Source organism: Grammomys surdaster, unplaced genomic scaffold, assembly GCF_004785775.1.
Source record: "Grammomys surdaster isolate TR1022 unplaced genomic scaffold, NIH_TR_1.0 126906, whole genome shotgun sequence".
NCBI classification, from domain to species: Eukaryota; Metazoa; Chordata; class Mammalia; order Rodentia; family Muridae; genus Grammomys; species Grammomys surdaster.
Window position 1 is genome coordinate 3,276,850 of NW_021621692.1, and position 24,829 is coordinate 3,301,678.

Genomic DNA, 24,829 nt, shown 5'->3' on the forward strand with positions numbered 1-24,829 from the left:
CCTCTATAATTGACCTTTCTCTTTTTCTTACTCCCACCGTGTGTGTGTGTGTGTGTGTGTGTGTATGTGTGTGTGTGTGTGTATATGTGTGTGTGTGTATGTATGTATGTGTGTGTGTGTATACTTGCCTGTGGAGATCAGAGGGAGTAAATTCTCTCTTTCTACCACGTGAGTCACAGATATTGAACTCAGGACCCCAGGCTTGGCAAAGCCAAGATTCTTCTCCACTGAGCTACCCTGCCTCCCTGTGATTGGCTGTTGAGTTATTTACGTATTCTAGGCACCAGGACTTTCCCAGTTATCTCATTTGAAAGTACTTCTTCCAGTGTGTAATCCATCTTTTTCATTCTTTTGGTGAGATTTTTTTTTTTTTTACAGGGCAGAAAAATGTGATTTTGATGGAATATTATTTTTTTATGTATTTATTTATTTAATGTATATGAGTGCACTGTTGCTGTCTTCAGACACACCAGAAGAGGGCATCAGATCCCATTACAGATGGTTGTGAGCCACCATGTGGTTGCTGGGAATTGAACTCAGGACCTCTGGAAGAGCAAAGAGTCAGTGCTCTTAACCGCTGAGCCATCTCTCCAGCCCTGGAATATTATTTATTAGTTGTTATTCTTTCTACAGTTTATGTTGCTGGTACCTAAGAACTCTTGTTACCGTAGGTCCTGAGGATTCTCAATGATCCTGCTTAGAAGATTTACCTTTACCCTGCAGCCTAAGGTCCACTTGGAGCTAAGGTTTAGTACACTGTCTGTTGCACTGAGGGGTTATGGTTTGTTTCTGTTGACACATTTCCAGTTGATGTAGTTCAGTTTGCTGTGAACTGTCCCTTCCCTGTTGAATTGCCATTTTACTTTGTCTAATAGTAATTAAGCTATTTCTGGATTTTCTATTCTACTCTCTTGACTTTTGGGTCTGTTCTTCCTCTGGGCTCACACTATCTTACTATGATCATAGGGAATGTGGTTCCTCCTACTTTGCTCTTTCTGAAAATTAATTTTTTTAAGCTTTTGTAGCATATATACACATATATGTCTACACACACACACACACACACACACACATACACACTCACAAACATGTATTCCAAAGTTCTGTTAGCCCTTGAAAGAGTCTTGTCTTTTCTTGTTAGCTTTAGAATAACCTTGTCCTTGTTCACGAAGACACTGGCTGACATTTTCTTAGGAGTTAAATTTATTCTAGAAGTCAACTGAGGCAGAGTTGATCTCTCTTTTCCACTGAGCTGCTAGTGCAGGAACGTGATACTTTTCTCTAGATATTTAGATCTTTCATCTGCTTCCTGTGTGTTGGGATTAAACGTGTGCACCACCAGGCCCAGCAGATTTGTTGACTTCCTTAACACAATTTATTTGATTGCTTTTTTGTTCTCAATGTTGTTTTCAACCCTCTTAAAATATGTTCTCCAGAAGATATAGTCTTTGCCTTTTCTTTTATTCTGAGATAGACTTTCACTTGCAACCCTAGCTGGCCAGAACTTGCTATGTAGACTAGGTTGGCTTTAAAGTTATAAAGATCCAACTGCCTCTACCCCTATAGTGTTAGGATTAAAGGTGTGTACTACCATGGCCAGCTCCTAAACCTATAGTCTGATATTGAGTTGAGCATGTAATTCAGTGTTAAGATACGTGCCTAGCTAGCTGGGCTGGAGAGATGGCTCGGTGGTTAAGAGCACTGACTGCTCTGCTAGAGGTCCTGAGTTCAATTCCCAGCAACCATATAGTGGCTCACAACCAACAGGAATGTGATTCGATGCACTCTTCTGGTGTGTGTCTGAAGACACCTGCAGTGGACTTATATAAATAAAAAAAAAAATCTTAAAAAAAAAGATACTTGCCTAGCATGTGAGGCTTGACTTTAGAACACACACACACACACATATATATGCACGCACACACACATATATATATATGTATATATATATATATATATATATACACACATATATGTATACATACATATACACACGTATCAACCACTTAGCTGCTTTATAATCCTTTTCTTTAAATCTTTTATTTTTTTACTCTTTTCTAATGTTTGCCAATTTTCTGTATGTTATGGATTTTGAAAGCATTCCTAGGTGTAGAGAAGAAGGCTAGAACCCAAGGACAGAAGTGGTTTCTAGTCTGTTTCTTCTTGGAGTAGAGCATACTTTCAACATCTGGCTTTGTTCCACTGCGTACACTGGAGAACATTGTTTTGATGGGCTTTAGCATTTTTGCCCCTAGAGTCTTATTAATACTGAGGCTTAAATTTACCTCCAAACGTAGAGCTTCTGCATTTTGTCATTTTCTAGGCAGATCTGATATTGAATAGAGACAGGCTGGGGTAGAACAGAGAGCCTGGAGTGCCATTCCTTAGCTCACCCTGTGTGGATTTATGGCATTCTCATTCTCAAGTCACTGTCTTTGCTTCTGGTTTCTGAGCTGTCACCTTTCTTGACTGGTAGTAACTAGCTCAAATTCAACTCTAGGCTAATAATTGGCAGTTCATTTAACCTTGACAAATCACTTGGTATGTGTGTCAGGGAATTTTTCTTATTCATTTGGGAAGTGAAACAGACTATTCAAGGGTTAAGTGCTGTGTTCAAAGTCCTTCAGCATGGTTTCATGTTTGGGCTTTAAGCTTCTCCAGGTCAATACCTTAGTTTAGGCAGGATTCCTTGTTGCCGCAAACTTAAGTTTCTTCTTGAAAAGATTAGGACCAAATGAGAAGATCATTATCGAGATTAGAAACACTCATCTGTCATAATAGCTGCTCCGTGAAAGGTCATTGCAAATTGTTTCGTTTGACGGCATAGCTTTTAGGCATACAAGCTGGCACATAAAGCCAGGGATACTGGAGGCTCAGCGATTTTCTTAGCTCTATGTGAGATCAGACCTAACAGTTCTTGGTTAGTAGATGAGAATCTTTGACCTCTGCAGTGAGAATTATCATGGTATAGCTCTGGGTTCTCTTATACATGTGTGTGTATGGGTTCTTTTATTGAAGAATCTTAAATCATTTTATGCCTTTTGATGTTAATTCTTCCCACTGAAGTGGAGACACAGCACCTATCACAAAAGGTAAAGAAGCTGTTTTATATCAGTGTTCCCGACTCAGGTGGGTACTCAATAAAACAAACAAACAATACATGCAAACGTAACCAGTGAGCTGATTACCTGCATAGCAGGCAGGTGTTTAATAAAATAAATGAATAGTACATGTAACAGTTACCAACGAGCTGGTTCTTTGTATACAGTTGTAGATAAATAAATAATTATCAAACTAGGCCATCACTGGTGTTAACATGAATTACCTGCCTTAAGCAACCTTTGGAGTACCTTTAGCCTTCCAGGGAATAAATTTTCTGCTAAGTTTGGTTCTTTCCCCAGAGGAATAAAATACTGAATAATCGACAAGAATATCCACCCATGGTTTTAGCCTCCTGTGGCTAACTGTGGCCACCTCAGGCAAATGAATATGTTCAACCCTGGACAGGGGGTTAGTTAGGGCACAGTGTCAGCTAATTCACCCTGAGCCGCCAGGCTTGGCCCCATCCTTTGATGCTTTTGGCAGACCTGATGAACCCAGAGGCCCGAGGCTTGGGTGGATTAGTCATTTTCATTAGAAGCCTGAGTGTTGGGAACCCGTCCCTTGACTCAGTCTGATTTCCATAGGAATCATGGAAGGGTAAAGCACTTTATACAGCTTTTTAACTTCTGTCTCTCTTCCTTCTCCTTCTGCCAAGGCTGAGGATCGGGTGACAGGAGTTTTATATTTAGTGTAGTCATCAATTATGTTTCTTCATAAAATCACCAAACTTTCCTGGTGTGCATTTTTCTTCTTTTAGAAAATGGCACCATGCCCTATGACGTTGCCGTGAAATATAAGCAGAGATCAGAGTCAGGGGCAGCAAGCATTTGGGAAAGCTAGAGAGTAAGTCTTCTGGGCTGAAATGGGCCATGGTGGCATTAATTGTATATTCTTTGTTGGTTATAGAATATTGTGGAATCATTAAGTATATGAAATTCTTTCATAGCTGGGCCATAAGCTGTGCTTTGTAAGCCACGGTTTCAAATAGAAGATTTGATCTGGAAGAGGTCCTATCCAGTGATCTCACTGGTTGGCAAGAAAATAGAGGTAGCACAAATATTTAGTGACCTTTCTTTTTCCTCCATAACCTTACCAAGGAAAGTTGTCAAAGATTTTATTATTACTCACTTATTGTTAGTCAAGTTACATTTGTCTTCCTTTTTAAGGGCTATTATAATTAGTGCAAACAAATTGTAAAAACTAAGCAAAAACAGCTTTGACTATTTTAAGAATGAGAAACTAGGGGGTAGAGAAATTCCATAGGTATGAGTGCTTACTTCTCTTGCAGAGGACCTGAATTTTGTTCTCAGTGCACATGTTGGGTGGCTCACAACCACCTGTAATTCCAGTCCCAGGGGATCTGATGCCCTCTCCTTGCCTCAGTAGACACCTACAGTCATGTGTGCATACCCACACACAGATGTACACATACATACACATGACTTTAAAAAAATACAAATAGCTAGGCAGTGGTGGCGCACGCCTGTAATCCCAGCACTTGGGAGGCAGAGGTAGGCGGATTTCTGAGATTGAGGCCAGCCTGATCTACAGAGTGAGTTCCAGGACAGCCAGGGCTACACAGAGAAACCGTCTCGAAAAACAAAACAAAACAAAACAAGATACAAAAATACAAATAAATCTGAAAGAAGAATGAGAAATGTGGAAGCTCGATTCTTCTGGAAGGCTTTTCTGAAGACAAATTGCCTGCTTGGAAACAGGACACACGTGGGCATCATGACATATGGACAACACTTCAGTCGTCTTCTCTCCTCTCTCAGTCTGTCTCATTTCAGTGTCAAGCTGAAATGATGTTTGAAGGAAGGGAGGGCTTGCCCTGAAAGTCAGGTTGACAGTCACATTTATCTTTCCATTTCTTCATTTCTCCTCACCTTCGTCATTTATTTGTGTATTTGGTTTCAGCAGAATAGATAAAACCATAATACACAAGGAGAAAATGAACATTCAGCAAGTGTCTCGATTGTCTTTCGGTTCCTGTGTGATACATGCTCTTAGGGGAGGAAAGGATTTATTTGGATTATACTTCCAGGTCATGGCCTGTCACTGAGAGAAGTCAGGATAAGAACTGAACCAGGGACTTGAATGCAGAAATTATAGAGGAACTCTGTTCTCTGGCTCAGTCTCTGGCTCAGCCACAGCTCATGCTTAGCTAGCTATCTTATATAACCCAGGTCTATATGAATAGGAATGGCACCGCCCATGGTGGGCTGGGCCCTCCTAAGTTAATTCCTAATTGAGATAGTTCTCCACTGGCATGCTCACAGGCCAATCTGATCTAAGTGATTCCTGAATCTATGCTCTCTGCTCGGATGACAGTAGGCTTGTCAAATCCACAGCTCCATCTGACTAGGGTGGCGAGTGACCCTTACTCTCTCCCTTTCATCTTTTCTCCCCCCACCCACTCCCCATTTTCCTTTCTGCAGACAGTTCTGGCATGAATGAGCATCCAAGGAGATGTGAATTGCTAGGCCACTTGTTCTTTGTAAGGATAGTGCGTCATCCCCTGTCTGCATCTGCCTCTTGTTCTGTTTGCTTGATCATGTGAAGCACATGCGTCTTTGCATCTCTTACTTTTGGTGCCTTTATTTTGAGAAGGTACCTTTCTCAGTTTCCGATGAGGTACCCAGCCAGAGCCAAACACTGTTCTCTTCAGCTGATTTCTACCAACCCAGCGCACAGATAATAAAAAGCAATGCCCAGGAGGAGACCATGGAAACACAAAGTCAGCAAACCTCTGGCTCCTGAGACAATCCCGGAATAGAATGTTCCCTATGTACAGAAGAAATGTCACTGGACTTGGGCCTGTAGATGCGAAAGTATGCTGAGATGGTAGTCAGGAGGCCTGAGTTCTCCGTAGTTGGGAACAAGTCACTTGTCCTCCTTAGACCTTTTGGTCACCCAATGAAGCAGGGAGGGGATGACAGTATTTTGGAGTTCTTGTTCTTTGTGAATTTTGTAAGTTAACAAGACAACATTCTAGTTTATTTTAAAAAACAATTATGAAAACAAAGGGTAAAAATAATTGAACATGTTGATACTCTTGAATGAATGAAAGGGTTCGAAGTGTATCACCAAAGCATTATTGTCTATACCAGAGCTATGTATGTTTTTTTCCACTCATAATCTGTTTTTTCGTCAACAAATTTTAAAATACAACCTCATGTAATAGGTTCTGAAGAGGAATATGTGTCAGACATGTACTGATGCTAAATCCTAAATAACTTCATTTTAAAGTAATTCCTTGGCGTATGTATAACTTAGCCATTCATACATGATTAAAGCCAATTTGCACATTAGAAATAGATGTGTTTGCTTGTCTTTACATAAACAATTGAGTTGTGGCTGAATATTTGATACTGTATTATGTAGGGTGTCTTCCGTGTTTCTCTGAGTTGATCAGTGTTTTTTATCTCGTAACTGTCTATACCGAGAATGCCACTTGCTATAAGTATGTATCGCAAAACAGCAAGAGTATAGTTAGGGCCATTTCAGACATTGTTTGAAATTCTGTCCAAATCCCAGGTCAAAATACACTTAACAATTGTTTTATGAAACTTAAGTCAACATGTCAAACAGCAGTTTTCAAAATGAGAGAAATACAATACAATGCATACCACTCGGATACTTAAACACTAAGGGATGTTTGTAAGATGGTATTAAAGCCTTATTTCCCATCACGGAACCATTATGAAGCAGAGAGGTTTGTGTGCCTAGTGGAATCACATCAGCAATCATACATAGTAGTCTGTAATTGCATCCGGGGTCCTTTAGGCAGTGTTCATTGACGGGTCGTGGCATGTGACAGCACGTGTTACGGACAGGATGCGTGTTGTGTGCTCAGAACTGAGGCTGCAGAGAGGCCACCCCATGCAACACGGGTGAGTGCCACCAGGAACCAATCCATTTCATGACGGCTTTGATTTTTCAATTGACTTTTGGTTGTTCAGAAAGCTTTCCCTGGTGTCATTTTTTTTTTTTCTGTAACAAGCAGAGTTATACAGCACATGGGGTCAGAAGCCATGATTTCAAAAGCTTTGTTCTGTGTGACACTTCATGGCTGTACATTTATTGAACATTTACTGTAGGGTTTTGCTTGGAGTATCTCAATTAATACTCATCCCTACCCCACTAAGTATATGTATTCCATGTTAAAGAAGAGTCAGATACTCAGAGAGAGGGTGTGAGTGAAACCCAATGTATTTTGTTTCAAGCCCCGCCTTCTTCCTGTTGTCCCTCTGTTTGGCCTTGAACTCAGACCTGGACCCGTTTCCTTTGAGCAAATCGATCAGCTGACCTATGTGGGAAGGACACAGTTGACCAAATACCTCACGCTGCTTCTTTTATCCCTTATCTTTCTTAGGCCACCTCGGGATTTAGACTCCAAGGCTTGTATATCTATTGGAAACCAGGTAAGAAAAGTCATGCAGTACGATTGGCCCTTTGATCTCTTCTTATGCACGCTTCCCCACTGGACACCGAAAAGTCGGTTTCCTGTGGCAGAATGTCAGGGGACAGGTTAAAAAAGGGTTTTAAATTAAAAGGGATCTGACTCCTGGAGCTTTTGGTATTTTGAATTGTGAATTGTAATCAAGTGATTGTGCTTCCCAAGGAAGGCATCTGAGAGCAATAGATGCTTCTCTTGCGACGATGCTTCTCAAAGCCACACAGGTCTCGTCGCTATTAGCCAGTCAGAGAGTCTAAATAGCTACAGTGTAGATAGATTCAGAGGCACAGTTTGAAACGTGAGATGGAGCCGGGCGGTGGTGGCGCACGCCTGTAATCCCAGCACTTGGGAAGCAGAGGCAGGCGGATTTCTGAGTTTGAGGCCAGCCTGGTCTACAGAGTGAGTTCCAGGACAGCCAGAGAAACCCTGTCTTGGAAAAAAGAAAAAAGAAAAAAAAAAAGGTGAGTTGGGTGACTTTGTGTCTATCACTGAGGACAAACAGGTTGTCTACCATGGGATCCTGAACATTTCCTGGTGCTCTTCTGGCTTTGAGTGGCACCTTGACATGTTTAGAGGACTTGTGGCTGAGCTATCACACCAAGGACACCTGAAGAAAATGGATAAAGGGTAGCCTACTTGGTGCCCTGTTTAGTACTCACCTTCCCCTTGTGTGACGACCTTTCCTCCTTGCAGAACTTTGAGGTGAAGGCAGATGACCTGGAGCCTATAGTGGAGCTGGGACGAGGTGCGTACGGTGTGGTGGAGAAGATGCGTCACGTGCCCAGCGGGCAGATCATGGCGGTGAAGGTAGAGTTGACATTCCACAAAACGTCTTATTTCTTCAGTGTTTGTGTTTGCCCATCTCGACTGTGAACTGGCTCTTTTTTTGCAGAAGGAAAACAACCCGCAATAGAATAAAAAAAAGTACTCTTTTTTTTTTTTTTGTGGATCTTGAACTTTCAGGAAGGTGATCTGTTGACCTGAGTCATATCAACTTTATATTTATTTTCTAAGTCTTCCTTGTCTCCTCCTTTTAGTTTTTAAAGAAAGGAAAGGAAAGGAAAGGAAAGGAAAGGAAAGGAAAGGAAAGGAAAGGAAAGGAAAGAGAGAGAGAGAGAGAGAGAGAGAGAGAGAGAGAGAGAGAGAGAGAGAGAGAGACTGAGACTATGTGCTCATGGGTACAGGTACACTTGCAGGGCAGAAGAGGGCTTTAGATTCCCTGGAGCTGGAATTATCGGCAATTGGGAACCACTTGATTTACAGTCCAGGAACTGAATTCTGGTTTTCTACAAGCACAGTTTGTGCTCTTCACCCCTGAGACATCTCTCTAGCTCCTACTACTGTGTAACTAATTACCCTTAAAATGATTTATAGTACTTTAAAAACCTCATCTGATACCCATCCAAAGAAAGTTTCCTTGGCTATATTGAAGTGTTATTATTCTGTTGTTGTTTTTATAAAATCAGGTTCTAAACAAAAGGCTCTTTAATGGCATATTGTGTTGGTTAAAAGAACTAACCCTTGAAAATCAAGAAACAAAAACTGAGAAAGAAGATTGTCTATATTTGTAGGGAAAGAAGGGTTGAATGTATTTATCACTGATTATGTAGATTTCGAGCTATGGGCAGAAGTTTGGAGTCAGCTTAAGTGGCTTAAGTGGATTCTGTGTAGTCTAGGGGTGACCTATTAATGTAGGAAGCTGTGTGTCCAAATGACAGCATTTTATGTTATTAACACAATCATCTGTGCCTTTTGTCATCCAAATTCATCCCAGAATGAGTTTCTAAGTCATACTTCAAGGGTGACTATAGCTACAGTACTTCAAGGGTCCCCCAAGGTGGGGATCTTCACCTTTACTGCTATTTTATTTTTCTTTTAAAGATTTATTTATCTTTATTGTATGTGCACACATGTGTGTGTGCCTGACTGCATGTATAGACACCATGTGTCTGCAGTGCCTACAAAGGCCAGAAGAGGTCATCAGATCCCCTGGAACTAGAGTAACAGACAGTTGTGAGCGGCCATGTGGGTGCTGGGAATTGAACCTGGGTCCGCTGGGAGAGCAGCCAGTGCTCTTAACTGCTGATCTGTCTCTCTAGTCCTGGCTGATCTCTTTTTTTAAACTTTTGGGACCCAGGTAAGCAGAGAGTAATCAAGGGTATCATGTTCTGCGTTGAACAGACATAGACATTAAACCAGGTTGGTTTTGCTGCTTTGAAATGCTTTCCCATTCTCTGGTCTATACTGCATCTTTGCTTCTAAGAAGGGGCTGGTCAGGAAGTCAAATGGTCAACCATCTTTGTTATTTTTTCATTTGTTCAAACAGCTAGTGTTTAGAGATGCAATGGGTAGGTTTCTGCAAACAGTGTGAGGTTTGATTCTGTTGTTAGGATGGGGCTTTGGTGGGTCCCTGCTTTTTCAGGTGACTCTTCCTCAGAGTAGTAACCATATGTTGTTTGATATGTGTTTCCATTCAGCGGATACGGGCCACAGTTAATAGCCAGGAGCAGAAACGGCTACTGATGGATCTGGATGTTTCCATGAGGACAGTGGACTGTCCATTTACCGTGACCTTCTATGGTGCACTCTTCCGGGAGGTAGGTGATTCTTCAGGTCAATGTCCAAGGAGAACAACGATGTAAGAGTCTCTGATCTCATAGGCTCACTGCAGGGTGGGCTGCTCTTTGGAAAAAATCTTGTTTGCTTTTAAATGGGTTCAAATCTTGAGGAGAAACCATCCCTTTCTTCCAAAAGCTCAAACAAGAATTAGCCCTTTGGGAAAATTGTTGGTTATTTTTTCTTTTTTCCGTTCCCTCCTCATTGATAACCCTTGGACTTATTGGTCTCCAGGGCGATGTGTGGATCTGCATGGAGCTCATGGATACATCACTAGATAAATTCTACAAACAAGTTATTGATAAAGGCCAAACAATTCCAGAGGATATCTTAGGAAAGATAGCAGTTTCTGTGAGTATATCATGAACTCCACCTACTCGAGAATGGGAGAAGTCCAGGCTTTGTGTCTTTGCCTAATAACTGCCATCTAACACCTATCTGTTGGGTACTGTGTCAGTGGGAGGCTGAGCAAATGCCTTTTTTTTTTTTAACCAGTTTCTGTGCTGTACATGCAGCCATTGACCTGGTTTGATAAACCATGCTTTTTGTTCTCTGGCTTTGATAAAACAAAACACACACACACACACACACACAACCCAAAACAAACTAAACACAAAACAACAACAACAACAAGAAGACCCTGACAAAAGCAACCTAGGTAAAAAGGGTTTATTTAGCTCACAATTCCAGGTTACAGACCAGCATTATAGAGAAGTCAAGGCATGAGGCTAGTCATATTACATCCATAGTTAAGGGCATAGAGCACTGATTTAATGCATGTGTTTTGCTTTCTCTATTCCTGTGCAATCTACCATCTTATACCTAGAGAATGGCACCGCCCACAGTGGGCAGGCTCTTCCCACTTGAATGGCCAGAATCAAGACAATCATCCACAGACAAGACAAACTTGATCTCAAGCCCACTAGTTTGCTCTATTTAGCCTCTCCTTCAAAGTGATTCTAGATTGTGTCACACTGACCATTAAAACTTACCACCACACCTATCACTTGTACATTGTACTCAGACATACTTTAGTTCAACTCAGTTGTAGAGCTTTTAATGTTTTCTTTCTTGTAGAGTTTTTAATGTTTTCCTTTTTTCCTCCCTTTCTTTTTTAAAGATTTATTTGTTTTATATATGTGAATACACTGTAGCTGTTCTCAGACATACCACAGGAGGGCATCGGATTCCATTACAGATGGTTGTGTGCCACCATGTGGTTGCTGGGAATTGAACTCAGGACCTCTGGAAGAGCAGTCAGTGAGTGCTCTTAACTGCTGAGCCACCACTCCGGCCCTAATGTTTTCTTAACACTAAGGTGTAAAAGGAATTAGAAGACAAGGCAACCTTAACGGCTACTGAGGTTCAGGAAGGTGGAGGAAAATGATGGTTAACAGAGCTGAAGGAGCTGCCTTAAGATACAATCTTACAATTGAATCCTTTCTAAGATACAATCCTCCTTGGTGGAGGTGTCCAATTTAGGTAACTTCCTATTGTTTTCCCCATGAGGGTCACTACTAATCACTCATTCAGCAACTTTAAGCAGGGAGTGTTAATAAAATTGAATACACTTAGCATTCAGCTTCTTTCCAGTGAGGGGCTCAATAATTCGACTCTGTTTCTCTTGCAGATTGTAAAAGCATTAGAACATTTACACAGTAAGCTCTCAGTTATCCATCGAGGTAAGCATGTGTAGAGAAGTCTTGGCAGCTGCTTTTGCTAAGTTGGGTTCCTTTTCCTGGGATCTCCTTTCCTCTCCCACTCTTCCCTGAGCATATGGGGGTGGGGAATGAGTTAGGCAGAAGACCTAAAGGGTTTTCCTTTGGGATTGGAGAAAAAAAAATGTAAGTACTTGTGTTACTTTTCTATTACTGTAACAAATCACTTGACACAATCAACTGATGAAGAGGAAAGTTTATTTTGGATCAGTCTGGGGTTTACTAGTCTTGTTGCTTTTTTTGGCCAGTGGTGAGGTGATGCAAGATAGTGGGACCATGTTGGAGAGAGGAAGTTCAATCACCTTATAGCCAGGAAAGAAATAGAGATGATGTGACAAGCATCCCACAATCCTCTTCAAGGGCTGTTTCCAGTGATCTAAAACATCCCTCCAAGTCCCACCTGGAGGTTTTAGCCTCACCCAGTAGGGCTAAGCTGGGGACTAAGCCTGTATAGCACATGGGCTTTTGGAAGACATTTATAAGATTTAGGCTGTAAGCAAGCCATGGCCATTCTTTTTTTTTTTTTAAAGATTTATTTATTTTATGAATGTGAGTACACAGTTGCTGTGATCAGATACACCAGAAGAGGGCATCAGACCCCATTACGGATGGTTGTGAGCCACCATGTGGTTGCTGGGAATTGAACTCAGGACCTCTGGAAGAGCAGTCAGTGCTCTTAACCGCTGAGCCATCTCTCCAGCCCCCCCATGGCCATTCTTTACCTTGGGTGAGAATATAAGAACAAATGAATTTTGTATTATATCTAAATTGAATAGAAACTCACCAAGGAGAGCTATGGATAGCATTGAGAACTTGAAAGCACCTGGGAGAAAGCCCCAGCTTGTACTGGATCTCCAGCAGGAGGAGGTGATTAGAAAAGCATAGTCACATGAGGAATCAGAACCTGTATCTTCACAAGATCCCCAGATGTGTCTGTGTGGGTGTAGTGTGGAAATCTCCAGAACAAAGCAGAGCATTTCCAGGCTGTAGGGAGAGGGAAAACAATGACTTTATCTCTTTTTTTATTTGTTTGTTTTTTGTTTCCTTTTCCTTACCCTTCCTCTTCTCCTGTTAGCTCTTAATTTTTATTTATTTTTATTTGTGTGAGTGCATGCATATGTCCGTGTGTGCATGTGTGTGTGTGTCTTTCTCACGCACACATGTATGTGGGTGTGCTCACCGTTCACACACATAGAGGATGTCAGGTTCTTGCTCTGTCACTCCCTGCCTTATTTCTTTGAGACAGGATCTCCCACAGAAGCAGCAAGCAAACTCCAGTGATTCTCCTATCTCCCCATAGAACTGGGCCAGTGGTGTGCATGACCATGGCTAGCTTTTAATGTGGGTTCTAGGAATTAAACTCAGGTCCCTCATGTTTGCACAGTGTGTGTGTGTGTGTGTGTGTGTGTGTGTGTGTGTGTGTGTATGCCAGCCACCCTCAGGTCTGTTACATCTCCATTCAGTTCCTCATCAATTTAATCTATTCACCCACCCTTTTCTATCCATTTATCTCATACAATCATTCTTTTCAGTTTTGTTTTTAGGAGTCTATGTGTGTTTATGTATATATGTGTCTATGCCACATTAGTGCAGTTCCCACAGAGGCCAGAAGAGGGCGTTGGAACTCCTGGTACTAGAGTTACAGACTTGTCCTCTGCCTGATATGGTTGTTGGGGGCTGAGCTTGGGTCCTCTAGAAGAACAGCAGGTTCTCTAGCTCCTGAGGCATCTCTGTAGCTTCTAAAGTCACCTTCAGTATAGATGCTTTTAGTAACACTAAGAAGACCTAAGAGTCATTTAGGAAAATCCATCCTGTAAAAATTCTACGTAGGGATTCTCGATAAAGGGATAACCAGAAAAACTTTAACCAAACATCCTGGAACTAGGAAAGTACCATAAATGGAAGTAGTATCAAGAAAAAAAGAGGAGTTCATTATTGCTGGAAGGTTCTAGACAGGGATAGCTTGCACTTTGTACATATAGTATGTTTTTGAGGGAATTAATAGAGGTCTGGGTACCAAGGAGTGTGCTTGCTTAATTCTTAAACCGTGAACATGGCTATGATGTAAGTTGCCCTGTACCGTGTACCTGCCTTTGCAAGCATTACTTGGTAGCAGTAAAGCTGGGGAAAAATAAGAGCCTGGGGCATAAGCAGGAAGTGAGACAGAGACAAGAACAATTATCTGTAGGTGCAGACGTCATTTCAAAATATTGAAATATTATTTTTTAGTTAGAGCATGTACAAAGCTATGGAGATAATAAAATGATGTTTGGCATGCCATCGAGTTTAAGAGAAAAATAGTAAGGGGATAACTTAAAAATATATTATTATTTTATTTTTATGAGACAGGATTTCTTTTAGCCCAGGATGTGCTCAGTTTGCTATGTAGCTAAAGGATCCTCCTGCCTGTTTGTTTGTTTGTTTGTTTGTTTGTTTGTTTGTTTTTTGAGACAGGGTTTCTCTGTGTAGCCCTGGCTGGCCTGGGACTCACTCTGTAGACCAGGCTGGCCTTGAACTCAGAAATCCACCTGTCTCTGCCTCCCAAGTGCTGGGATTGCAGGCCTGTGCTGTCATGTCCGGCTGAAGAACTAACTTTAGAATAAACCCATTCTTTTTATTCATTTGTAGAAAGAGTCTCAGAGGGCTCCTGTGAAGTGGCCTTTCTTGTTTCATCACCACTAGAGAGCAACAGAGTTCATCTCTTGGGGCTTGTCAGTGGGTGGGTTATGTTTTGCTAACCTGAATGGTTCACTTATCACCTCATAGATCACTTTGGTTTGGTAATAGTATTTTTTTTTTCTTTTTAAAATTCTTATACCACATACGGAAGCAATGAAATAAGATAAACAGAGGAGACAGGTTTTCCAATTTTGAGATTCACAGTCCTAAAAGACATAGACAAAGCATGAAGAATTAAAAACCCAACTGGAGAGGAACACACTGCGTGCAGCTGTGTGGTATTTGGGTCAGTGGTGACATTTGTGTTTGGGCACCTTGGCAAAGACAGCCCTGCAAGGCAAGCGGAGAGTCTAGGGCCCTCTAGTGGTGAAGAAGTAACTCTCCCATTCTTTCGTTCAGATGTCAAGCCTTCTAACGTGCTCATTAACACACTGGGCCAAGTAAAGATGTGTGACTTTGGAATCAGTGGCTACCTGGTCGACTCTGTTGCTAAAACGATCGATGCCGGTTGCAAACCATACATGGCTGTAAGTACCAGCATGTAGCGTGTACGTGCGTGCGTGCGTGCGTGATTGCGTGCATGCGTGCGTGCGTGAGTGCACATGCCTGCATGCGCATGAATGTCTGAGACGTGCACCTGCATGCAAAATCAGGCAAGAAAATAAGAAATGCGTGCCAATGATGGAGAATTGGGATGAGCCTCAGATTTGAGAAAAATTCTGCCTTGTGTCATTTTCTTAAAGGTCTTTCTTATGTCAGAAATCATTGTCACTTGCTCCAAGTATTATCGACATCCTTTGAGGTTGATGTAACAAAATACCATAAACTGGGCACCTTACAGAACACATTTTTTTTTTAAATGAAGTTTTTACTCTGGGAAGTCCAAGAGCAAGATATTGAAAGACACAGGCTGTGGTGAGGGCCTGCTTCTCTGCCTTATATGAGGCTCCTGGTTGGGTCCTCAAGTGCTCGAGGCAGCAGGGGATCTCTCCAAGGCTTCTTTTATGAGGGTACTAACCCCATTCATGAGGAACTTATTCCAAATCCACAGTCATCTTATAGAGATAAGACTTCCTGTTACGGTCACAGATGGGATAAGGTTTTTCTTTCTTTTTTTAAAATTGACTTTATCTATGAGTACATGTAGCTATCTTCAGACACACCAGAAGAGGGCATCGGATCCCATTACAGATGATCATGAGCCGCCATGTGGTTGCTGGGAATTGAACTCAGGACCTCTGGAAGAGCAGTTGATGCTCTTAACTGCTGAGCCATCTCCCCAGCTCCCATGTGATATGGTTTTAAAATGTGCATTTTGGGATGACACAAAGATACAAACCATAGCATATGTATTGCCTTTCAGAATTAACTCGAAGGGGCATATTAATTTGAAAATGCATGTAAGTACTGGGCACTGGCACTCAGTTTTACACACTGACTTGTACTTGAGTATTTGCTTGATCACCAAGGACAGAAGACCATGGGGAACTTAAATGACCCACACAAAGCACAAGGCAGTTCTGGTCGTCATCACAGAACGCCCAACTGGAGGAACACATTTATCTTGGAAGGGACTTGCGTTTGGGATTGAAAACTTCTCGTCTATGTTTGAGTAAAATCCCCAAGGTCTCTTAACATCAGACGGTAGCTATGAACTTCTGCAGGCTTTTGTGAGTTTTGAGCTCACAAAAGGATAATTTTAATAGAAGGGCTTTTGAATATGTACCCTTGTTCCTCTTAAGGCAATTAAACTTTGTTATGGGGTATCTGAATTCATTCCTGCTTCTAAGAAAAGACCAATATAAAAAAGGAAAGCCCTGTGGAGACATTTCATAGCTTGTGATTAGCCAGTCTTTTGTCCCGGGAGGTATGTTAACAGAGTTGAATAACTCATATGGCAAGTGGTGCCGAGTCTTTATTGAGCTACATGGCATTGCAGTTGTCTTTCTGTTTCTTAGCTGTCTGTCTCCTTTCCAGCCTGAACGAATAAATCCTGAGCTCAACCAGAAGGGGTACAGTGTGAAGTCTGACATTTGGAGTCTGGGCATCACCATGGTAACCTATGATCATCATTGTGGGCTACGAGGTTCTGAGTGCAAACCTGGATGGGGTGGGCTTTGGGGACCCAGAAGCAAATGTTCTTGATATCACACTTAGGCACCCTTTCCTGTCTGAGATGGCAGGTCATTTTCCAGGACTGATTGTTTGCAGTACTGTACAGTGGAAACCGTACAGTGAGATCTGGCAGTCTAAATCTTCCCCCTTTTCTGACTTTTACTAGTCATGTGACCTTCAAGAACTCATGTATTCTCACTGACGATCTTTCTGATAGAAAAGGGGTTAATAGAATTTTTGTAGTTTAAAGGATTAGGATCAAGACAAGAAGCTTAGGTTACAAAAACCAGGACAACAAAACGAACAAAACAAAACAAAAAAGCAACCCCTCCCCCACCCCCATGCTAATGTGTGTGGGCCCTGATAGGCCAAATGTACTAGATTGTCTACTTGATTTTAATATTTGAGACCAGATCTCATGCAGCCCAGGGTTGGCGGCAAAATCTATATGTAGCTCAGGTTGGCCTTGAACTTCTGATCCTCTTGTCCCCGATCCCAAAGTCCTAGGATTGCAGGCACGTACCACCATGCTTGGTTTGCTACCATGCTATGGATGGACCCCTGGATTCAGGGCTGCTATGCAAGCACTCTGCTAGCTAGGCAATGTCCCAAGTTCTGCACCATTTTCACGGTGGAAGTTTTGGATGTTGAAGTTAGACCTATCCTCAGAACACGATAATGGATAGTGTACTTTCCCAAGCACGGTCCTATGGCCACACAGCCAGTGCCTTATCTGTAGCCTCTGTGACTGTACACTTTTAGTATATCTCTGAGGTCTGGAATTACCCACTGTGGTCCTGGCTACTGACCAGGACCAGCAGCTGATTATATCCAGTGAGTTGTTCCATGTCCCTGCCCAGAAAACATGTGATTCTGTAACAGCACAGTGGCCTTTACTCAAGTCCAAAAAAAGATCAGTCATTTGGTCCTGGGTAACTTTTTTTTTTTTTTTAATTTTTCCATTTCACCAAGAGGCCTGTAGGTGGCAGCAGAGGCACAGTGCTGCCAAAGTCTTTAAGCATTCCTATTCTGGCCAGATACTTGAAAAACTGGTTGTTTCCTGTGTTGAACTTCAATGCTCTTGGCTGATAAGTTTTTATGAAATAGGTCCGGGTGTTATCAAGGGACTCATTTATTTAGTTAGCTTTAAATATCCGTCACTGGTAAGACAATATTTAAAAATGTAGCTAGCTCTAAGATTTTGTGAGAACGGGTTATTAGCTTGTTTTTCTTCCCTCATCATACTTGAGCTTCATCTCGTCCTCCTTAAAACAAACCAACAAAAACACAACTGCTTCCTAGTGAGCATTTATTAAGTGGTTGCCCCCCCTTTCCCTCCTTTTAGATTGAGCTGGCCATCCTTCGGTTTCCCTATGATTCTTGGGGAACGCCCTTCCAGCAGCTAAAACAGGTGGTAGAAGAGCCCTCTCCACAGCTCCCAGCAGACAAGTTCTCCGCGGACTTTGTTGACTTTACCTCACAGTGGTAAGAGAACCCTGCACCCGCAGATCTATGCCAAAGACGACAAGTCGCTCTCATGACTCTCCTCCGTGGACTATGATCCATCACATACGCTCATTCCAGAAGCATCCATGGAGCACGTCCTCTGTGCTGCAGAACCTAGCCCTTGCCTCTACTCCCAGGAGCAAGGCTAGTACGGAAACTCACCCAAACCAATGTTTATTTGAAAGCACTGTGATTGGCAAGACCAGGTGGAGTGATAGTCATAAGTATTTGGAGGATGCAAATCCAGATGGGATTTTTTGTTTTGTTTTGTTTTGGAGGAAATAACTCCTGAGCTGAGGCCATGAGAGGCATTTCCCTAACTAAGGTGAGTCAGGAAGGAGAGGTGTTCCCGTCACAAGGATTGTACCGCATTGTATCACCAAAGCAAGAAAGACCTCTCCAAGACCTTGTGATGGCCAGTTAGTTTAACTTTCACCTTCACGCAATCTCGGTTGTTTAGACCAAGTTGGCCTGTGGGCAATCTGTGGGGGATTGTTTTGATTATGTTAACTGATATGAAAGGATCGAGCCTAAAAGGCAATGATGCCATTCCCTGGGTTTGGCTCCCGGACTGTACGAGCGAGAAATGGAGCTACATACTCGAAGTGCGCATGCGTTCGTTTCTCTCTGTGCTTGACGGTGAATGTGGTGTGACAAGGTTTAAGTTCCCACTGTCTTGACTTGTGAGCTGAGATAAACCGTTTCTTTTTTAAGTCATGTTCTATCAGGTTAGTTTATTCCAGAAACAGCTGTAAGGAGTTGGATATTGATTACGGCGTAGAGACAAAGTTTAGCAAGCCCTACTAGAAGGCTAAGCATGGGGGATAGATGTAAAGATTCATTGGGATTGAGAAGATTGTGCGACATTCAGGAATGTTTCCTGGATGCTTACAAGTCCTGCAGAGCTTTGCCTTCTGCAGAACCCATGTTGAATGTGGATCCGCTTGCCCGCGTGGGCATAATAGGTACTTCTTGGGGTTTGGAGACAAATCCAAAGAGGGTTGCAGCACGGAGAGAGAAGGAAATGACCAGTATAGTCTGGAGGGGATAAAAGAGGACCTAACACCTCCCAGATACTCACATGATTTCTGTCTAGAAGATGGCCATGATGCTTAGCGTCATAGCGTGATGGTAGCGGCAGCCGGGATGCAGTTGGGAGGAGGCTGTCCAGAGTACAGCCCAAAGTGGAATCCAGTTAGTTTAGATGGCTATCCTGTGAACGTAGATGGAAGCTGAGAGGGAGTGGGTGGGTCAGAGCTGGCTCTGGTACCAAATGTGCCTCTTGGAGGGAGCCATTCCCGACCATACTTGCCACTGTGGATTGACCTAGACCTGGGAAGGCCCCCGAGGCCCCCCTGGACTGGTACCTGGTGCTCACCCCACCCGCATCCCCATCCTGGTGCTTTCCCTTAGTGTTTTACAAGTCTACCATGGTGGCTTATTCTGAGTTTTCATTTTGGCTGAAAGACCAGAGAGAGCTAGTGTACTGGGCTCTAGGACAGTGTTGTTGGGCGTCTTTAATAAAAATGTGCCCTCCCCTCTTCGGGGCGTCTTTAGGAAAAATGTGCCCACCCCTCTCCGGTCTCCTGAAGTGCCTCCGGTTTTCCTAGAGTGATTTGTGTGGGCGAAGGGGTTTGTGTGGTCTGCCACGTTGAAATTGGGTCACGATTTTGCATTTTGGATTAAAAAACTTGACCGTTCGTGTTTTTTATTTTGTTTCACTTTTCCCCCCTTTTATCCTCAAGTGTTTAAAGGTCACGTAGGAAAAGCCGTGAGTCACGGTGCATGGTGGACTCCCAAAAGTACAGGAGAGGATCCTGTGTAAGGAAGTGTCTTCAAGCTTCCCTTTCTATTGTTCTTCTCTTCCCAGAGCCCTTCGCCAAGTATTCTGGGTATTTCATGAAGCTTTGGGAAGAAGGCGGCAGGTGTGAATAATTTTGAGCTCAGTTTCCTGGTGTGAATGCACGTACCTCACTCTCTGCTCTCCTTCTTCATTCACTGGTCAGTCTGTGGCCAAGTTTTCCCAAGTGCTGACCCCTGAGCCCTACCGTCAGCATAGGCATTTCTCCAGAAGTTTGCAACCTTAGCGAACTTCCCATGAAATCTCTCCGCATGTGGTGAGAACTCGGGATTAGCTGTCAATTCTGTGAACCTGCCTTCAGCTGCTGAGCCTTCTGGAATGCTTCTCAGATGCAAGGGCTAACATCATTCAGTTATTTTCCTGTATCAAACTGCTTTTTGCTCTCTCTCTCTCTCTTATTCGGTATTTTTTTTTCTTCAAAGAATTAAAACATTGAAACGTTTTACAAATATTTATTAAAATAATGTTGGGGCGGAGGTGAGTAGAGCAACTGCCCAGCGTGTTTGAGGCTCTGAGTTCTATCCCCAGTATACAAAAAACAAGACTTTGAGAGATGAACATGTTCTAATTTTAATGTATATGTGGGGAGAGTCCAGGTACCTGTGTTATTGGTCTTTCTATAATGACCATGCTGTATCTACCTCTCCCATGACTCTCAGACTCCTCATGGCTGTTCCTCTGGGAATGCCTTTTCCTGATCCTTTTCTCTGAATTTTAGCCCCAGATACCATAGTTTATTTATGTAAATATTTTGGGCTATTGACAAGTTGTGGCTTTCCTGTAACTGGTAGAAGTCTGGAAATACTGATATCTCTAAGTCACTTCATTTGCATACAACATAGTAGCTTGTCTCCTTTGTGAAGTTCATTAAAAATATGTCGGCATAGAAGCTGTCAAAGGACAGATCCTTTTAGAAGTTACAGAAGGTTGGATTTATTTATTTATTTATTTATTCATTATTTTTTATGGGTATGCATGTGTACCTGAGTGTATGTTTGTATGTCATATGTGTGTGCAGAAGCCCATGGGAGCCAGAAGAGGGTATCAGATCCTTCAAAATTATGTTTACAGGCTGTTGTGCCCTACCATGTGGGTGCTGGGAATTAAACCTGGATCCTCTGTGAGAGTAACCACTGGGTCTGGCCCCATAGATCTCCTCAGAGTGTTCAGTATTGCTTGTTTTGGAATTGGATTCTAAGGAATTAAATGTAAAGGAGGGATTTTTCTTTGTCATTGTGGAGATTGGGTAACACCAGAATAGAGCCAGTTTGGCAGTTCTGAGAGCATCCTCGTGTATCCTTGGTTGGACTTTATGACAGCAGGACCATCTGTAGTTGCTTGGTCAGTAATGCTTTCTCCTACTCTACTATAAGCCACCACAGTGTTTGCTGTGATACTGAGAATGAACATAACATTGGGTTGAAACTATCTGAGTTTTTGCAGTGACTCCCCCAACCCCTGACCCCCACCTGCCACATACACACACCTTTTATATATTATGAGTGCCTTGGACCTTTATATAGATGTCTTAGTTAGGGTCTTACTGCTGTGAACAGACACCATGACCAAGACAACTCTTATAAGGACAACAATTAATTGGGGCTGGCTTACACATTCAAAGGTTCAGTCCATTATCATCAAAGTAGGAACATGGCAACATTCAAGCAGGCATGGTACAGGAGGAGCTGAGAGTTCTACATCTTCATCTGAAGGCTGCTAGGAGAAGACTGACTTCCAGGCAGCTAGGATGAGGGTCTTAGAGCCCACAGTGACTGATTTCCTACCACAAGGCCACACCTACTCTAACAAGGCCACACCTCCTAATAGTGCCACTCCCTAAGCCAAGCATATTCAAACCACCACAATAGATAAAATTTTATTTTTCATTTATATTACTGTGTGAGTCCATTCCATGCCTAGGACCAGTATCATTTCATTTGCTTTACTATTGAGAATTTAGAACCAAGCTTGGTGGAGTGGAAAGAACTCTCAACGTGCTTATCCCTGAAGGAAGCCTACTTTTTGTCCCCAGCACTTACTGGTTCTATGTCCTAATCACAAAGCTGTCCTGCTGGTGCATTTTCGTTAAACGGATCCAGCTCAATCCGGCTATAGTCTTCTGGACCTTTCCCAGTGGCCCTAGATCTTTGGGACAAGCAGAGATTGTGGATTTCAGAAGTGGTACAGATGGCCTGGAAGTCGTGGTTGGGTTTGTCTTTGCTGTCAGTTAAAGAATTAAAAGGCAGGAAAAGTCTGAAGTGCAACAGATAGCAGCAGAGGAGTCTCATCCGCACACTGAAGCATTGGTTGGGAACACACACAGCAGCAGACACAGAGGAAAAGGCCTTCTGTGAGGCGGGGGGGTTCTCAGGAAATGTGACATCATGGTGCCCAGTCTACTCGAGCCTGGAGTGCTAGGTACTGAGTGGTTTTCTTTCTCTTTTTCTTCAGTAGCATCAGAGCAAATAGCACCTTGGATGAAGGAAGGGAAGTGAGGGCACTTATTTCTCACAAGTACCGAGATGAAAGAGATGTTGATCTGTTTCTTCCTTCTTTACAGTCTTTAACACACAGAGTACTTGGTTTTGTTGTGGGCGTTGATCTTAGTGTTTCCTTCCCCAGTTCCCTTCTGCATTATCCTACCTCTGCTGGTCAATTCACTCCCAACAGGAGCTCTCTTCTGCCTCCATGTCACATGGTCTCCTTCCCTCCCTCCCCATTAGATGCTTCTCCTCTCATGGTCCTTTTTACAACATGACCTCCCCCTCCAAGACATGCCTACACACATTTATACATACACACACACACACAGAGACAAAACACCCTACTGTATTAATCAGGGTTCTCTACATGAACAGAACTGATTCATTCTCTCAGTTCTATTCATACACACACACACACACACACACACACACCCCTCCCTATTGAACAATTAGGGTTCTTTATAGAAACAGAACTAGTAAGAATGAATGAATATAAATTTATATATACATAGAAACACATTATATATATATATATATATATATATATATATATATATATATGCCTATATATGTAATTTGGGCCATACCTTCTGGTGGCAGCCCATGTAAAGGACATGGAAGAAGGAAACTGGCTCTCTTTGCCTGCTTGCTCTGGCTCTCAGTGGCAAGTCCATTCCTTCTCTGGCATTAGAGCCTACTTCTTCAGGATTCAGAATCAATCTCTCTCTCTCTCCCTCATATATATACATGTATGTATATATATGAGAGGGAAGTCTTACATATTCATACAAACACATACATCTACACAAACAGTCCTACACATACATATAAACACATGCACCTACATATATACACATATACAGTCCTACACATACATACAAACACACATACATACACACACACAGTCCTACATATACATACAAACACACATACCTACCTATATACACACAGTCCTACATATACATACAAACACACATACCTACCTACACACACATACATACACACACAGTCCTGCATGTACATACACACATATCTCTATAGAATACACATAATATATATACAATATAATGCATATATATATATATATATATACATATACATGTATGTATACACACACACATATTGCATGTGTTTGAGTATATATAGGTGTCCGTACACACATGCTGTGTGTGGTTTTGTGGGCATATAGATGGTGTGTGTGCATGTGAGGGGATCCAAGGTCAACCTCAGGCAACATTTCTGGGGTATAACCACCTCCTGTTTTGAGGCAGGGTCTTTTATTCAACTAGGCTGCCTGGCCATGAAGCCCAAGGACCTTTCTATCTCTGCCTCCCCAGTGCTAAGATTAGAAATGTGTGCTGCTGCTCTTGGCTTTTTATGTGGGTTTTGGGGATGAATCTTGGGTCTTCATGCTTATGGTGAACACTTTATGTACTGAACCTGCTCACTGGCCCAGTAGTTTTCTCTCTAATCTTTTCACATGTGTTGACACAGGAAAGTCACTAGAATAAGCTGCCTGCTGCTAAAATCGTTAGACTTATGTTTGCATTCCCTCCAGGCCGACTTTGGAATCTCAGTGCCCAGCCGGCTCGCCTGGTGCTGTACCCAAGTGTGTTGAAGTCTTGTCCAGATGTCAATACTGTCTGACTCAGAGTAGCTAAAATCAAACAGTCTATTTAGCACAATCTGTTTGTTCAGAACAGGAAAGTAAAAGGGGCAGTAGGTATTTATTTATCTTTTGACAAATGTATGGTTTCAGAGGCATGCTGTGTTTTTATTCTGTGGACTGCACCAAAGAACCCTTCTTGGAAATGATCAGGGAGAGCTCAAATAGGCAGAAAACTCCCGGTCAGCACGAACTTCAAGTTAGCAATTCTCAAGACAGTGTGGATCGGGTTTGTAGTGTCAGCCATGGTCAGGAGCCTGTGTTGTGGCATCTGGAAGGGGGATGAGAGAAGTAAGCTAATTGCACACTTGAAAAATGACAAGCCACTCGAACATTCAAAAGCCAGACTTCCATCCAAGAGGAAAGTGGCCTACCTTTGGACTCCAAGGTTGTTATTTTATATTGCGTTTCAAGCATTTTCTACTAAACATGGAAAATTTGCTTCCACCCCAACTTTATCTTGGGTATTTCACTATTCTTAGAGCCTCTTTTGAAGTGTTTATGATTTAAAAGATGGGGAGAATAGGCTATATCCATTATACTCATTTAACGAATAGTCTTACTTTGCTTTCTTTCTCTCTCTCTCTCTCTCTCTCTCTCTCTCTCTCTCTCTCTCTCTCT

The 24,829-nt window shown here is 42.4% G+C and overlaps 1 protein-coding gene across 2 annotated transcripts in view; it reads left to right on the plus strand.

The window, feature by feature from the left end:
- Map2k6 (mitogen-activated protein kinase kinase 6) overlaps window positions 1-24,829 on the plus strand; it is a 124,018-nt gene that overhangs the window by 88,766 nt on the left and 10,423 nt on the right. For both annotated transcript variants that reach the window (XM_028761260.1, XM_028761261.1), the window contains exons 3-10: window positions 7,481-7,529; window positions 8,258-8,371; window positions 10,042-10,161; window positions 10,415-10,531; window positions 11,811-11,862; window positions 14,977-15,104; window positions 16,555-16,632; window positions 18,038-18,177. In XM_028761260.1, the coding sequence (XP_028617093.1) occupies window positions 7,481-7,529; window positions 8,258-8,371; window positions 10,042-10,161; window positions 10,415-10,531; window positions 11,811-11,862; window positions 14,977-15,104; window positions 16,555-16,632; window positions 18,038-18,177 (798 nt within the window). The remainder of the gene's footprint in view (window positions 1-7,480; window positions 7,530-8,257; window positions 8,372-10,041; window positions 10,162-10,414; window positions 10,532-11,810; window positions 11,863-14,976; window positions 15,105-16,554; window positions 16,633-18,037; window positions 18,178-24,829) is intronic.